Source organism: Dicentrarchus labrax, unplaced genomic scaffold, assembly GCF_905237075.1.
Source record: "Dicentrarchus labrax unplaced genomic scaffold, dlabrax2021, whole genome shotgun sequence".
Lineage (NCBI taxonomy): Eukaryota > Metazoa > Chordata > Actinopteri > Moronidae > Dicentrarchus > Dicentrarchus labrax.
In genome coordinates, this window is record NW_026136724.1 from 13,134,009 (window position 1) to 13,151,744 (window position 17,736).

Genomic DNA, 17,736 nt, shown 5'->3' on the forward strand with positions numbered 1-17,736 from the left:
ACCTGCCTAACCATTCATTCTTAACATTGAACCTGACAGTGAAACCACAGCTGTCATGTCAAAACTGTGACTACATCACTGATTCCCATGATATGTGTGTATGTGAGTGGCGTAATGGTAGTTTGACACCGTCTCTCTCCGTGCTGAGAAAGTTGTTTGTTTAGCTGGACCCACTTTAGATTCACATCAGCCTTAACAACAAATCCGAATGTAGCCACTGTATACATGAGCTTATCCAACACTAACATGGGCTTTTAACCTTAGTGACACTTTTTCACCAGTTCTTAAAGACAGATCACTTGAGTAAAACACATTTGAAGAAATTTAACTCTAAGCTTAATATTTAGTATCTTAAAAAAGTAGGGTATTTATACTAAGTGAGGGTTATTTAGATACTGTATTTTGAGATAAAGAATATTCTATTATTAATGGTTTGCATTGTATAAGTTATTATTATTGTATAAGTATATAGTAGATTTGTTTTGTACTCTGACAATGGCCTCACTGTACAGTACTACAATATGAGAAATAATAAAATAATGAATACACTAGGAAAGAAAACATCATATCAGTAAGTACAGAAAAATATACAAACTTAAATGTTTATTTTCACAAAATGTTTAAACTATAGTTCTGAAGTACACTTTTGTTTAATTATGTCAGATTTTATTTTGAAATGGACTTAATTAATAGTGGCAGTTGTGCTTTTATTTTATGTGACTTTTCATGATAGTGTTGTTGACACTCACTCCCACAGCCAGTCACGTGCTACCAGTCAAGCATGTGGCGCAGCTTCTCTAGCTACGTAGCTTCTCCTTGCTAGGGCAACAGTAATGCTAAGTCATTACTTATAATGCAACCTCTAGTTTTAATGTCTGGTGAAAAAAAAAAAAACCTGGTGGCATCATTCTGTTGGGATTCTGACCTCTGTCAGCTTTTGAAGCTTTTTTTGGGGTAAACTTGGACAGGCACATGCAAAAGCTGTGTCCTTCTAGCCTCAGGTTCAGTGGATTCTTCCCAGGAATGGGCCTTGGAGCCTGGAGAGACCTGGCCGGCCTTCTGTCCCAAACCTCTGGCCCACTGCGAGTGTACATCCATGGGAAAACAGTGGGAACAGGAGGAGGAGCAGGGACTGAGATGGATGGATAGATTGATGGATGGAGCTAAACATATTTTTAGATTAAAAAAAAAAATGATGTACCTCAGTGGGACCGACAGAGAGGACAGAAAATATTTCTGAATACAGAATATTTTCGGTGTTATTTACACACATGAGCTTCATAGTTTTGCACCCTGATCTCATTCAGTGATAAACTTGAAAAAAAATTGAGAAAAAGCAGATATGACGGATGATTAGGTGGATGATATGAATTGTTTGGAAGTTTATAATGGTCAGAAAGATCTCTTTCTCTCTCTCTCTCTCTCTCTCTCTCTCTCTCTCTCTCTCTCTCTCTCTCTCTCAAGGCCATTTCAGGACATTTCCCAGGACCCTCTTCGACAGGGGTCATCACTATGACAACAATCTCCAAAGAACTCTGTAGTAGACGAGTTTTGTGTACAGTATATGTGTGTGTATGTGTATGCGTGTGTATACATGCACACACGCATGCATTCCTCTCTTCAGACAGTAGCCTCTCAGGACAGGAAGAGAGTCGCTTTGATTAAATAATCAAAATGCTTTTGATTGTGTACACGATTACGAGTTAGACAAATACTTGTTCACACATAAATAAACAAACACACGCACACCATACACACACCATACACACACACACACACACACACACACACACACACACACACCCAGAAGCCTTATAAACAGTAACAGAACGTTTTGTTCTGGCTGACAAACTCAGAGTAGTAGAGTAAGCAGCCAGCACTACTCATAAGTCACATACAGGGTCTTTAGTGTTGATGTGGGCATAAATAAATAATGTCATGATTGATTATGAAAGTGTGTATATCTTAGTGCTTTGGTATGGCCAGTTGCTCTAAATAACCTACATCAAAAGGGAAAATAGATAAGATAATTGGATATTTGGTATCCTGTTAATAGTTTGTACTAAAATGTGAAATTTAATCTGCTTAAAACAAACTTTACAACCACAGGCCTTTCTATAATCTCCTCTCTCTTTCATCTACTTCTTTTTTTATCATTCAACGCTTGCTCTCTGTCATACTGAGTTGTTCTACGTTCCTGTAATGCTGCTGCTCAGACAAATAAATGGACCTGTCTTGTCTGTGTGTCTCAACAGGAGCGTGTGGAGTATCTGTTCCTCATCATTTTCACGGTAGAGGCATTCCTGAAGGTAATAGCCTACGGTCTGCTCTTCCACCCAAATGCCTATCTGAGGAACGGCTGGAATCTGCTGGACTTCATCATCGTAGTCGTAGGGTGAGTGGACAGAAACACAAAAAAAAGATGAAAATCAGTGAAATGTTTTTTTTAATGGTCCTACGATACACTAAGTGAATCTATGTAGTTAACAACGATAGTCTTGTATAATTGTAATTAACTGTCTTTTTCCAGGGCTTTTAAAAGGGCTACCTGACACATTTTTAAACATCAGCATATCATTGCCAAATTAATCATAGTACCTTGGTATAATTACTGTCAACAAATGAAACTACAGCCAAGACAATTGGCAGCCTCTGTCTAATGCCAGAGGTACTCATAGTGCTAGTGTCTTTTTGCATGAACACCTTTGATTCCAGTAGCAAAGCTGTTGCACTTCCTCTTATATTTGCTAAAATTTTTTCACTATAAGCTGAAAAAATGATGAAGGAGGAAAATATTGTAATAAAAAAAAAAAAAGAAAACTAAAATTGACCTTATTACTCACTGAAAATTGAATTGCTGCCACACAATGTAAATTTATTTGAAGAGGCTGATAGAGTGTTGTTTGTCTACACGAATAATACTGTATATTTGTTTTTTTTATTAAAATACAACTTTTAGGAGAACTTTTGTCATAAAATAATCTTCTTTCACAGTAAATGCGTATTAAAACCGCAATAAACTTTGGCCTAGAGTGTATTGGTGAAGCCTAAACTGATTAGCTTGTTAGATGCTGATAGCAAAGCTCTGCTCTGTTTTCTTTATCTGCAACTCAGCAACATAGCCCATCTGCTAAACCCTCTGTGCCTGTGAGTGTGTGCGTGTGTGCATGTGCGTGTGTGCGTGTGTGCATGTGCGTGTGTGCGTGCCCTGCCTGCCAGCTGTGCTTTGTGTACAGTGTTGTGTCGGAGTAATGGCACAATAGCCAGTGGACCTGACAGTTACATTAATGCCATAAAAATGGTCTAATTGACCATGTGTGTTTGTATATGTGGATGAGTCTGTGTGTGTGTGTGTGTGTGTGTGTGTGTGTGTGTGTGTGTGTGTGTGCAAGAAACCACCCTTCAGCCTGAAGGAAGGCTCTATGAATGCACCAACACACACAGACGCACACACAAACACACTCAGTGAGTCTTGTTCATCGCCAGTCAAGTGTTCACTCACATTAGCCATCACTAAGTGAAAATGGTTGGCTTCACCCCATAGACATACACACACACACACACACACACACACACACAAAACCCATCGGCTGGCATCATGGTGCCAGCGCCCCTGGCATAAACACAACCTTTACCACTCTTATGCTGTTATCTACCCTCTCTGTCTGCCTCTGTCTCTCTCTCTTTCTGTCTCTATTTGAATTATGGCTTTTATTGTGGTGCAGCATAATTTAATTGAGCGGTAACGCAGTATTCAAACTGTTTACCTTGCAACCCTGCCACAGGGAGGTCAGAAGGTCAGATGCAAGCTGCAGGGTTCAGTGTCTTGCTCCAGGGTTGGTGCTTGCTGTTTTGTTAGATTAAAACCTGGATGGCCTCTCTAGACTAGATGCAGACACAATAGCCACAATAAGCATACTTACTCTTCTGAAGTAACCAAATTTTCCTTTCCCCTTTGACACATTAACAATAACTTGGTCACATAAAAGCTTTGGCATGTTGACTTTTGCAGATAGAGCTGAAATCTGACAACTCACCTCTTGCTGTTGTGCCAATAATGTCTTTTCCAGAATTAAGGCAGCAGTACAGTAGAGTTCCCTTGTGAGTACAGTTGTTGAAAGTGGATCACAATCATTTCCCAAACCTCAGTAAAGAAGTTTTACGTGCTTAAACCTAACTATTCCTTTGCTAAGGGCTAGCAGATTACAAAACTCTCATACAAGATGTTTCTGGAAAGCTGCGATTTGTCATTTTGGAAGGCTCTGACTTAGACCTATTTTGTCATTTAAATATAAAAGGATGTTGTGGAAATGACAAAAAAAGTAAAAACCCGTTTGTATACGCACACTCATTCAATTTCACACACTCAGGACACACAGATCTAGGAAATGTTCAGCTGTGGCAGCACTGTATCTCATGCATGCATGAGTGGTTGTCTTTGTGCCTGTGTGCCTAACTGCCAGCCTGCCTTTGCCTGTGTGTGTGTGTGTGTGTGTGTGTGTGTGTGTGTGTGTGTGTGTGTGTGTGTGTGTGTGGGTGTGGGTGTGTGTGTGGGTGTGTGTGTGTGTGTGTGTGTGTGTGTGTGTGTGTGTGTGTGTATAGATGAGAAGTGACAGAGTTCGTTCCCTCTGGATTGTTCACCATATGGGTGAAAGAGCTTGTACCTGGTGCTGAGCAGCCTCAGAGGCACACACACACACACACACACACACACACACACACACACACACACACACATGTGTTTTGTGTACCTAAGACTTTATAAGTGAAGGCTCATGCTGTGTGTGTGTGTGTGTGTGTGTGTGTGTGTGTGTGTGTGTGTGTGTGTGTGTGTGTGTTCAATATGATTACGTACTATATAGACTTCCTCTTTTGTATCTGCTTTACATAGCTCTCCTTCTTCACGTCTCTGTCCTCGATCATTTCTCTTTACCCTCACATGTATTATTCTCCTCTTCCTACTTCTTCTCCACTCTTTTTCCACCTTTATACTTGTTTATCGACAGTCAAATAGCTGTAGGTTTGCAACAAAAAAGAGAGTATAGAGAGTGAAACCTTCAGGTAAAAATGTGAGATTAAAGTATTGACAGTTAGCATTTGGTTGGTTACCTGATTCACTGATTGGCAAAAAAACAAAAAGAAATCAGTCATTTAATTCACATTTCACTGGTTCCAGCCTATCAAATTTTACAATTTGCTGTATTATTGTGTTTTATATCATTGTAGATTGAATAGCTTTATGCTAAGCTAGGCAAAAAGAGCCATTTAAATACATCACCTTTAGCATGGGAACTGGATGATGTTTTTCAGTGGTATTGTGGTGTTTTGATTACAATGAAACCACACAAACTCTGTTATCTTTATGAATGTACACAGCTTCTACTATCTTTAGCTGTGGATGTACACAAGCAATTATGTGGTGCTACACTCAAAGGCTCTAATTATCATTTAACACCCCACCATGGCAAAACATGCTGGGCGAAATGCTGATGGTGCAAAACTGTGGATCCTTGACATGCTTTTCATACTCTGTTTCAAAGGCGTGCTTCCCACCGAGAGAGAGGGAGAGAGAGAGAGAGAGAGAGAGAGAGAGAGAGAGAGAGAATCAAATTGAGAGGGAGTTAGTGCGAAATAGAGAGGCCCGAGAGAGAGAGGGAGAGAGGGCGATATGTTTTGAGAGGTCTTTTCAAGTGGCCATTTCATCTGTGCTAATTGATAATTCTCCATGACTAACGCGCTGCTGACTGGCCTTTGAGCTGCACTAGCTGGAAAATGGTATTGTATGGTGATTTCTAAAGGATCTCGGAGAGACAGAGAGGAGAGAGGGAGAGTGATAAGCACAGCTGGATGTACATCATTTCAAGCTTGTGAGCCACTCACATCCAGATGTCTGTAATAATTTCATCGGGGATAATACCCAACAAAAGGCAACAGCATGAAACATGTTTAGCCCTTTGATTGAAGAGTTTTCTTTTTTTTTTTACATTATTATGTGTTTCTATTCACTTTGTGTATGGAATGTACACTGTATGGTCAAAAGTGTGTGGACACCTTAACATTATACCTGTGTGATTGTTGAACATTTCATTGCCAAACCATGGGCATTAATTTGCTTCTACTCTATTATAGCCTCCTCTTTTTTTGGAAGGCTTTTCACAAAAACAACCTGGCTGCACAGATATGTTCCCCTTCGTCAGGCACTGATGCTTGGATAGCATTTGGCAATTGCATTTTTTTTAAGTTATTCTACCCCAAACTTGATAAAGGTGATGTAGATGATTGAGTTTAGTATTAAATAATCCTTTTGGACCTCGCTTTGTGAAGGTTATGTTTAAACAGAAAACAATACTCCCCAAACTGTTGCCACAAAGTTGTTGTTTAAAACAGTGCTCTCCAACCTTTTTGGCTTGTGACACCTTAAAAGAAAATCTAAACCTGGGTAGCATAGTGCCAAAGAGTGAGCTTCATTTTTCAGACTGCTTACTTTGAATATTTATAATAACAATGTATTTCAGAAGAAAAGTCATACAAAAATCATGTTATTCATCTCATGTTCCTCATGAGTCATCCTGCAAGCCTTTGGGGGAGATTCACTGGTCTCTTTATATATCTACATGATATGATATATACTGTATGAATTCAGCAGTGTTAAAGGGAAAGTTGTGTGACATCACATGGCATGGGATGTGTGCTATATCTGACAGTATGAGCACACAATCACTTATAAACACATTTTTGGAGACACCTCCCTTCACTACAGACATACACAGTGTTCTGTTGAGCTGACTGTCAAATCATTAAAGTCGAGTGTCTCACATTTCCTTATCTGTGAAAGACAGAGGGAACAGATGAAACACTTTCTATTGTTGTGTTGGAGAGCTAACTAATTAAGGTGTTTTATTTTCTGCTGTTGAGTTTTCTCCAAGAAACACATTTGATTGTGAAACTGCGCAGATGTCTTCATCATTCCCTTTGCTTTTAAAATGTTGGTCCCAAACTAGATTGATCTCTAAGTTTACCACACTTTCACTGTTTTATAGATTATGATAAACATTGTGAAAATGGTTCAGTTTAGTATTGACAACAGTGGCAACAGAGGAAATGGAAATGAAGGCTATAATGCTAGCAACCAGAGATATTCATCACTCTGTATTATATCTCTGTATGTCTGTATCTCTTTTATTGTTTTCCCCTCTCTCAGATATTCTCTAGTATGTGGAAATGGGATGTCAACCTGATGATGACGGTTATTGAAGTCATTACTTTCTGTCTTGCAGGTTATTCAGTGCGATCTTGGAGCAGGCCACCAAGGGGGATGGCGCCACTCCTATTGGAGGGAAGGCAGCAGGCTTCGATGTCAAGGCTCTGAGAGCTTTCAGAGTACTCAGACCCCTCAGACTGGTCTCTGGAGTACCCAGTAAGTACTGAGAGGTGTGGAAGAAAGAAAGAAAAAAGGAAAAAAAAAAAGAAAGAAAGAAAGAGTAGAAATGATACTCTGAGGATCAGGTGTGAATGGTGATTGGGTGAGGTGGGGGAGAAATGAACCACAGATTGGAGCTGATATTGCTGCTATATGCCACACATACACACACAGTGGCACCTAAATGCACACACATACACTTCACACACAGAGTACTCTTATGCTGTTGTCAGATACTCAGACAGTACGAGCAGTAGATGAGTTGTCTATCAGCCTGTCTGTGTAAGTGACTGCAGAAATCAATAATCCAACAGGCCAAAAGACAGGAAAACATCAGATATCGTGGATGAAGGCTATGCACGTGTGTGCACCTGTGTGTATGTGTTTGATAGTTCTTGTAGCAGGCAAATGCACAGACTGCCAGTGCACATCCCACACTCTTGTCATTTGGTTTGAAAGAGTGCTGCAGTGCACAATATTTAGTCTGTACCCTGTCCAACATTGCTGGACTTTGTATTGAACTGGTATCATGGCAACTGATTAGCAGCATGTTTGCTAGCTGATTAGTACACTTTTTAAAGGCTTCCAGTGCCATTGCTGCTTCTGTGCTGTAAAACTTACAGAAATAATGATCTGTAAATTAACTTTGGAATGAACCTGCTTGTTTTGTTAAAATGCGTATAGGTTCTAGATGTCATAACCATGCCAACACAACTAATACGAGGAACAAGTACTGTGTTATGTAATTTAATTAACAGATACCAGAACCATTCCAAGTACTCCTCAGTCATTGATGCCACCCACTGTAGTTTTATCGTTTACTTCACCAAATTACATCACCACAGTCTTCACTCAAAATTTCAAACTGATAACAATTCAATTGTGATCATCATTTTAGCTGGAGGATATACATAACTTTTTGTTATTTACAGAAGAATTGAGGCCTTTAAAGATCTCATAGTATGCAACATTCACTGTTTATAGGTACTATAGTTTGGCACAAAGTCATTGGTTACAGCTACATGCAAAAAAGTAAAATATGAAGCTGTTGTAAAGTGATAAAATGTGTATTTATATGCACCAAATCATGTCTCAATAAATTTTTTGACAAATGAATCACCAATACTAATACGCCTCCTTAACAGAATGTATTCCTGTCCCAGTTTCTGTGAGTTATTAGCAGTATTCTGAGCCTTTGTCCATCAAGGCATTCAGTAAATTAACTGCAAAGTTGTATCGCCTATGAGCGAGTTCTGTTTTGAAACTACCATGTTCTGCATTTTTCCTGAGGAACTTACTGAAGGTGCACACTGTAAGTGTATGATGACATGCAAAGAGATTATTAAAGCTTTAGAACAAATACTATAGTCAGTTTGAGTGCTTACATAGTCATTAACTACAACTATTTGGCTATGTTATGTACTACACAAGGCTTTCATCATTAATATTATTATAATTGACTATTCCGATAATCTTTTTCTATGTATTCTCAGCAGTTCCTGTGTGTGTGTCATGCAGGTTTACAGGTAGTGTTGAACTCCATAATCAAAGCCATGGTTCCTCTGCTCCACATCGCCCTGCTGGTCCTCTTCGTCATCATCATCTACGCCATCATCGGCCTGGAGCTCTTCATGGGCAAGATGCACAAGACCTGCCGTTACGAGCATATAGGTACATACACACACACATATACACACTCACACACATGCATATACGAAGACAGAGAGATAGAGGGAGAGAGGGAGAGAGTGTCTAGACTATTGCACACGGATGCACAGATGCATAACAAACATGGATGATCAAACACATACGCTTGCATACCGCACTTCAATGCTCAGATACATCTTGAAGCATGTATTCAACTGCCTGTGAACGCATGCTTCAATAAGCATATGTTCAAACACACAGACACACACACTTCAACTCTTAAGATGGACACACAGGTGAATAGTACACCACACAAACCTTTTCAAATAGCAAAAAAAGCTATAGCTGTGCAGTCACCTCACTACCCTGATGTAATGAGAGTGATGTGTGCATAAATCGTTGACTGCAGTAAGACATCACCCATCAGCCAACAATGCCGGCACATACCTTAAACAGTTTAAATGATAACCTCCATTAATTATTTAAACCATCATTTATGTTTCTGAGTATGAATGATTTGGCCAATAATTGAAACAGCAGCCGCCATGGAAACAATTTTCAGTCAAGGCCCCTAGGTATAAATGGACTTGAGTGTTGTTATGGGGATGTTATAGGTCCCATGAGAGGCATTAGCTTTGCACTGGGTAAGTGCTGGTGGACTACTTGCTGTTATCCTATACATCACCCTCGAGAGCTTGTTTTGTATAATTAGTACAGCACTTTTTCACATTGATTTTTTTATGGCTCCCCTGTTTGGTTCTAGTTCAGAGTGTCCTTTTTAACCTTATTTTAGTTTAGATGTAGATCAATTTTAGAATTAAAAGTGGGATTTACATTATATTTCTCCTAAGAGTCATTTTCTGCATTGGTAGTGTTGGACCACTTACAAAGATTGCATGGAAAACTTGGACATGGAATCATTGGTGCAAAAGATGAGAAACTACATTAGAAGATGCTTTTTTTTTTTAAGTTATAGGCCTGTGTACATAAAAACATGAGAGAGGAAACTACATCTGTCAAGGAACAAATCCGTAAGAAACATCCCATAACTAAAATTGTTTTGCATCAGCCTCTAACATTTAAGGGAAAGCAAAAGATAACGCTTTATACAAACCTGGTTATACATTTATTATTTTTGTATCCGTTCACTCTCTAATTCTGGGTCCTTTTTAGACGAATCCAGGAAATATGGTGCAGTGTGTTGTTCCCAGTTGCGATGACAAAGCATTCTGGATTTGTTATAGCTCTGATTCACACCTCTGACTGGCCTCTTTGTCATAGCAATAGTGGCGGAGGCTTGTAACTTACAAAAAAAAAGATTTCTTAGGGACAAAGCTGAAATAATAAAAATAATGGCCATAACATAAACCTGTAGTATCGTTAAATTATCCAGGAGACTCTAGTGGTTCTGTGTGTGATTCTGTAAGTAGAATTAAGGATATCATTAAAAGAAACTTTCTGCTGGAGCCAGCGGCTGCTCCCATCAAGAGTCACTTGTGTTTGGGTCAAAAAGATGCAGTATAACAGTATCTCTTTCATCACAGGCACCAAAGCGGAAGAAAAGCCGGCACCGTGTGCACCTGACGGAGCTTATGGTCGGCACTGTATGCAAAATGGAACTGAGTGCAAAGGGGGATGGGAGGGCCCAAACGACGGAATCACCAACTTTGACAACTTTGCCTTTGCCATGTTGACGGTTTTCCAGTGTATAACCATGGAGGGCTGGACGGACGTGCTGTACTGGGTGAGTCGGACACCACAGCAGTGTTTTTATGTTATGTCTTTGTGTGTGTGTATGCGTGCAAGGAGTTCCATACTGCTTGGTGTGTGTAGTCACTGTACTGTATCTGTAACATCAGTGCCACATGAGTGCTTTTGCGAAAAGAATAAAAACCTATAACACAGACACTTGTCTCTGAAAGGCAGGTGTGTACACAAAGACACACACACAGATTGTGCTTGTCTGTGTGTGTGCGTGTGTGTGTGTGTTAGCTCATATCTCAGGCTAAATCGATGCAGACAATACACTGTGTAATTGAAGGCGCCGATTCATTTGGAACGTGTGTAGAATCCTGATGCTTGATTCAAGTGAACACACATACGCGTACACACACACACACACACACACACACACACACACATTCAGCCGCAAAGGCATATGAACACACAAAAACTATCCCTTCCCCAGTAAATGGCCAGTAACATCCAGCAGCCCCATCCAGCTAAATAAACCAATGGATTAGTCTGTGCTGTCAATCAATGAAAGGGAAGGTTCAATCAAACTTACACATGCGCCTCCTTGAGAGAGCAGACTTCTGCAGTGGATGTTTGGCTTCACACACAGATTATGATATTGATGATGTCCCGATAATAGGTGGAAAGGGTTCATGTGTCAGTTACAGAAAGGTCCTCTATATGCCTGCACACTGCGGTCTGCCTCTCCACTGCAACTCACTCATGTGGTACAGATGCGTAGTAATCCTTTCTTTTCAGCTGAATGTCTGCATTAACTGTGTAACAATACAATGAAATTGTGCTGATTTCAAGCTATCAGGTTGCCCCAGTTTGTATCTTTAATTATTATCATTACATTTACAGAGCTAAGCATTCATTTCTCTGAAATTTAAATCTCCAGTGATGTTTCAGAGAGCCAGATAGCTGTTGAACAACACTTCATGCATTTATGACAGTATTTATTTTCCAGGATGCTCAGACTTTTCTGTTCATCTTAATGAAATAATAATTTGCCTGCTGCACAATGAGAAGGTTTCTCTCCTGTATATTGTATTATTGTATGTATCTTGACTATATAAATCTAATCAAAGAAAAAATATCAGCCAAAAGTGTTTGATTTGTGCTTAGTGTTATGTACACAAAATGTGGTATAATATAGATAAATATACCTGATAATAACACGTTTTGTTCATATTGTGAAGTGAACAATTAGATACAGTATGTCACTTTCAGAAACCTTTCCTGTTTGAATAAAGAAATCTATATGCAACGGACAGATTATCCTTTCATTCAGACAGATTGAAGACTTTGTAGATTTTGGAAATACCAGTGTTAAGAACTGGTAGATGACATTTAAGGTTTTTGAGAAATATCGAGTGATTTCGCTTTCAGAGGAGCAGATTTTGAGCTCTGTGACTGGAATGTAATGATAATACATGAGCGGTACAAACTGGGACTAGCTGTCAGAATACTAAATTAATGGATGAATCATTAGATTAGTAAATGTCTTAATGACTGTACATACAAGCAGTGTGTGTTTGGACGCGAGTTGTCTGAATGGATATACTGTATACACATGGAGCAGAGAGCTTACTAGCTCTACACCCCTCCTGCTACTACCCTGTCTGCTGAAACCTCTTGCACACACACACACACACACACACACACACACACACACACACACACACACACACACACACACACACACACACACACACACACACACACATACACACACCGTCACATTAGTTAAATCATACAATTTGCTTATTATGAGAGCGTTTGTCTAGCCAGCTCTCTTTATAATGAATGGGACCTATTTAGAAGTAGTTATAAGTACAAATGATTATGGAAAAACATTCAGGCAACTCCAAGCCTTCCATTAAGTTGTGGCCATGCATTTACATAGTTTTCATTGTCTTACATTTTCAGGAATATAGATTAATGACATCCACTAGCTGCTGCTGTTGTAGCAAATGAACACTGTCTCTCTCTTCTCTTTTCCTCCTTTATCTCCCTTTTTGTCTCTCTCTGCCCTGCAGTCACCATGTTAAAATAACAGCTCTTTAATTGATAGAATTGGAAATATTCAGTGTTACTTTAAAATGTATCTTTTTTACTGTTGTCTTTTAAAAGCTCATCATTTGAATGTACGTACTCATAATCTGACATTTCAACAAACAAATCTTGAATACTTCTCAGACATCACCTTGTCCACATCATCTCTCATTTACGTCAGCCCTAGGAACGATCTGTCTCTGTTCAAGCAATCCTTAATACAATATCCAGATGAGTGTGTGGAATAAATCCCTGCAGCTGAATATCCTGAAACAAGTCATCTTTACTGATTTCCCTTGGATTTCTTTAGTGTCACATGCCATGAATAATAGAACTTGTTTAGATGAACAATTCTAGAGTCACAGCATCTCAGAGACTGTTTACACCTGGTATTAACATGTGTCTTGGGTGATCTGAACAGAAATGGACATCTTTAAGTATGTGAGTTTTATGTCCATTCTTTCATGTCAGCGGCAACACTAGCCTGTTGCTTTTACTTACTACTTAGCCGCCCTGCAGGAGGGACGCTGATGCACTGTGGAATTTTATAACTTAACTTTATGAGTAGGACATACACTTTTTTTAACTGCGTGTGCGTCCTGCTCCCACCACAAAGCGTCTCTCCTGCCCCCTGGCTGCTGAGAAGGATGCCAGCCCAAGTGTCAGTCACAGTGGACGGCAGTAGAGGAGGTTGTACCACTGTCTAGCCAACACGCTGGGAGATAACTAAGTAAGAAATAACCTAATGTGTAACATTTCCCAAAATTAGATAGAGTTTCACAAAGTTTATAAAGTTTCTCCTCACTCGAAAACTCTCAAACTTTTGTGATTTTTTTAAGGTCTGGGGATATTTTGGTTAGTAGTTCAATGGTCAAATCAACTGAATCAGACAAAAACTGTTCTGCTTATCTTGGCAGATAAAAGAGCTCAAGCACGTCCTTTGCATTACAGGTAACCAAATAATAGAGGGTTTTTTTCATGTGTACTTACAGGATGTCAGTTGTTTAGGTGGTCATTCAATGTGGCCCAGGACGCACGAAGATACATGGTCAAATGTGTCCCAGACTGCCTCGACAAGTGGTTTGAGTGATCGGATCACAATGCGTCTTGGCGATCATTGTACACTTGTATTTAGAACTGTCCACTTGTGATCGGATCACCCAAGGCCCACCCAGCTTTCCAAGTAAATATTTCTTAAGGGATTGTGCAACTGTGTAAACACACTCTCTTTGAATAAGAGCAAAGGTTTGTCATTGAGTTACAAAAGCAGTTAAGTATTGTTTAGTGTGGATTGTCAAGCACATGCTCTCCAACAGGCGGACAAATAGGTTTATACACACACTCAGTCATACAATACCACCCATGCTTCGCCATGTCTTTCTACTGCACTTTCTAACATGCACTGCTTTGTTCCTGTTTCCTGCCGTCATCTTTTCTTTCCTTGTTTCCCTCTCTAACACATTTTCTCTCCTTGACCTCTGCTTCCCCCTCTCATTCACTTCTTCATTCTATGTCAAACCTTTTTCTGACACATTTCTTTTTCCTTCCCCATTGCTCTAATCCCTCTTTTCCTTACACCTCCTTTAATCCCCCTCTTCTCTCCTCCTTCTCTCCTCTTTTTTCTTGTCTCAGATGCAGGATGCTATGGGCTATGAGCTGCCATGGGTCTATTTTGTCTCTCTCGTCATCTTCGGCTCCTTTTTCGTTCTCAATCTCGTTCTGGGGGTGTTGAGCGGGTAAGAGGTTGTGCTGTTGACATGTGTGTACAAATTTCTGTGTGTGTGTGTGTGTGTGTGTGTGTGTGTGTGTGTGTGTGTGTGTGTGTGTGTGTTGTTTGTGGTGTGGCTGTACAGAACATAGTGTCTTAGATGTGATAATTGACCATGCAACAAGACTTCCTGGACCTTCCTGGAGGCTATTGATTTTAGTTGGCTTTATTTTTAAAATGAACCATAATAGTTTTGTGGCAGTATTGTTCAACTACTGTATAAATCCAGACTCCCATGCTATAAAATGATCCTGTGTCCGCCTTTATTATTGTAATCCAAGTTATTAACATCATCATTTTAATTGTGGACAGTTACTATACACTATAAGAGATTAATACAAAACTTGATACAACATTTACAAATGGTCCAAAATAGTATTAATGTACAGATAATCCTGGTACAGTCAGGTGGTAAACAGAAGAAATTAAATAATGTGATAACAGCACTCTCACGCCAGTAGTCCATCAGTAAAAGTAGAGCCGCCTTGAACAGTTCATAGTCTTCTACAGTCGAGGAAAGATGAACTGATGATCACTGAACTGAGCAAAATCTCAAGCTCTCTCTCCTTTCTGTTCCACTCAATCACTCCTTAGTCACAAGCCCGAGAGAAAGTTACACATACAGTACACACAGGAGAAGCAGAGACGCACCCTCTGTCTATCTGTTATGTTCACGTCAGTTGACCTCAAGGGGGCCAAATCCCGTCACAACCTGTCTGTGATGGGCAGGTGGACACACACACACACACACACACACACACACAAACCCCTCAATTTTAAAGGACCTTTTTCTTCCTTAAACACCCGACTGCATTTGAAGATAATCTTGTGTGTATACATGTGTGTTGGTTTACATACATGCTTGCTCACATTGTTTGTGTATTTGCCTACAGTATATGCATATTTGTATAGAGGCATGTGCTGCGTGTGTGTGTCAATAAATGCCTCTCCAGCAGGCAAGCTGGGTGCTGTTTTACCCCGCTCTGCCAAGTCACGCTGTTTTGGTACAAGCACCACCCAGCCTGTAGGGACACACTGGGGTATTAATAATTCACCCCCCAGGTCAGCCGTGGAGGTGGAACGCTAAAAAAACAGAGTGGAGTCTGGAGGAAACATGGCATTAAAGATGGAAATTATGGGATGGAAGGCTACACTGAGTGGGGAGCATAATTTACCATATATATAATTAGTTAATTACTTAATTGTTTATGTCTTTTTTTTTATTTAATTGAATAATTTTGTGGTGAGAGTAAAGACACTGAGAGAGAATTATTTGTCATAAGGACAGTAATGATGTCCAATCCATGGGAGTCTTGCTGCACGGTCTGTTGAAGTGTCTAACTAATAATGTATTTTCTCCACAGTGAGCCTGTATTTAAACTTGTAACCTTCCCTTTTCACAGAAGCTCAGCTTCGTCACACTAACAGTTAGCGCTAAGTGCAGTTGTTTTGTTTATCTTATGGGTCATTCATAGCCTTCTGTCATTATCACTGTTTTGCATGGCCAAATTTTAATATAGCTGTTAAATCAACCAGTACATCTCCAACTTTGGAAATCCACATTGAATACAGCTGACCAAATACATTGCCATGTGGCCCACTAAGTGACTCTGACAAATACTGTGAATGCACCATAATCACAGCAGGGATCCTGCAGAAGCAAACGGTTCCATCTGTTGGGAAGTTTCACTAAGGATCTAACTCCTTCCCTCTTCCCCTTTTCCCTCCCTTCCCTCCTAACATTCCTTTTTGCTCCTTCCTTTCATCCCTGCATTCTCAATCGATGTCCTCGCTACTTGCCTTCTTTTTTCTCTGTCCAACTTTACCTTCTATCCATCCATTCTGTCTCCCCTCCTTGGTCCCACTCCTCCGTGCCTACATCTCTCCACCTAGGTGAATGATGCAGTAGGGTACAGGTGGCCCTGGGTGTATTTTGTCACCTTAATCATCATCGGATCCTTCTTTGTGCTAAACTTGGTTCTGGGGGTATTGAGCGGGTAAGGGCAAGGTTAAAGGTCACTTGAGACTAACTTCTCTCTCTCTCTCTCTCTCTCTCTCTCTCTCTCTCTCTCTCTCTCCCTTTATGCCTTCATGCTGTTGTTCCTAAAGAGCTTTGCTGTTTTTGCTAGAGGGAACTCTACTTCTGTCTACTTCCCACTCCTGGCTGTAGATGGTGTTTAAGTTAAAAAAGTACTGTCTATGTGTTGTAGTAAAACTGGTAGAGGTACTTTAGGTATTTTAGAAACACAATACATACCAACATGTGGCACATGGAAATGGTTTATATACTATTTGGCAATGCTTGTGTCCGAAGTGTTTTACAGTTCCACGTGTGTATGTGGGTTCGCTGCCCACTGAACTAAATTAACTGCATATATTTTGAGTCATTATCTTTATAGCTGACTGTAGTGAAGTCGTACTTGCATCTGGCTCTAGGACACTTTGACAAGGCAGATGGGTATTCTCTTCTATTGAGGCCTTTTGGATATCACCTCTCTCAATATGCCAAAATGACTCACCCTCTACAACTCTACAGTGTTGCTTCTATAGAATAGCACTATTACTATCATAAAATGCCCCATTGCCAGCGCTGCTGGGAAGGCATAAAACACTGTCATTTCAATTTAAAATAAAAAGCAGTATAAGCCAGTGATATAAATTCAGGCTCCTAGTGGACACAGCCTAATATTACTCCAAATGAAAGTTGTGTTTGTAGAACACACTGTAAAGATATTGACAAATATTTTGCAGCTTGCAGTTGGATTTCAGCTTTTGAGAATACATTAAAACATTAACCTTGAGGTTATTGAACCTTGACAGGTTATTGGCCACCCACCAACCCCCATTAAAAAACATAAATCAATCATTAGCTTTGTATAGTATAATTTTGAATATGAGTTTCCTCACATGCTGTAGGTTATGGTGAACACTGATATGGAACAGGTTTAAGGGAGTGAAGTGTCTCACCCCTGACTGACTGACTGACCCGAATCTGACGCTTGATACCCACAGTGATGTGACAGCAGCATTGTGGGAAAAATAATAGAGGTCTATCAGGTCCAAACAGCTTGGGGGGTTTGGCTGTCTGACTCTTTGTCTGACTTCTGAC

General features: G+C 40.0%; 1 protein-coding gene across 15 annotated transcripts in view; it reads left to right on the forward strand.

The window, feature by feature from the left end:
• The window catches only part of cacna1c (calcium channel, voltage-dependent, L type, alpha 1C subunit), a 185,502-nt gene that overhangs the window by 104,035 nt on the left and 63,731 nt on the right, over positions 1 to 17,736 (forward strand). For 13 of the 15 annotated variants that reach the window (XM_051392190.1, XM_051392192.1, XM_051392191.1 and 10 more), the window contains exons 4-8: positions 2,256 to 2,395; positions 7,278 to 7,417; positions 8,939 to 9,091; positions 10,612 to 10,811; positions 14,492 to 14,595. In XM_051392190.1, coding sequence (XP_051248150.1) covers positions 2,256 to 2,395; positions 7,278 to 7,417; positions 8,939 to 9,091; positions 10,612 to 10,811; positions 14,492 to 14,595 — 737 coding nt within the window. Of the gene's footprint in view, positions 1 to 2,255; positions 2,396 to 7,277; positions 7,418 to 8,938; positions 9,092 to 10,611; positions 10,812 to 14,491; positions 14,596 to 16,520; positions 16,625 to 17,736 lie in introns of all 15 variants that reach the window. The other 2 variants (XM_051392195.1, XM_051392199.1) reach the window with 1 other exon arrangement.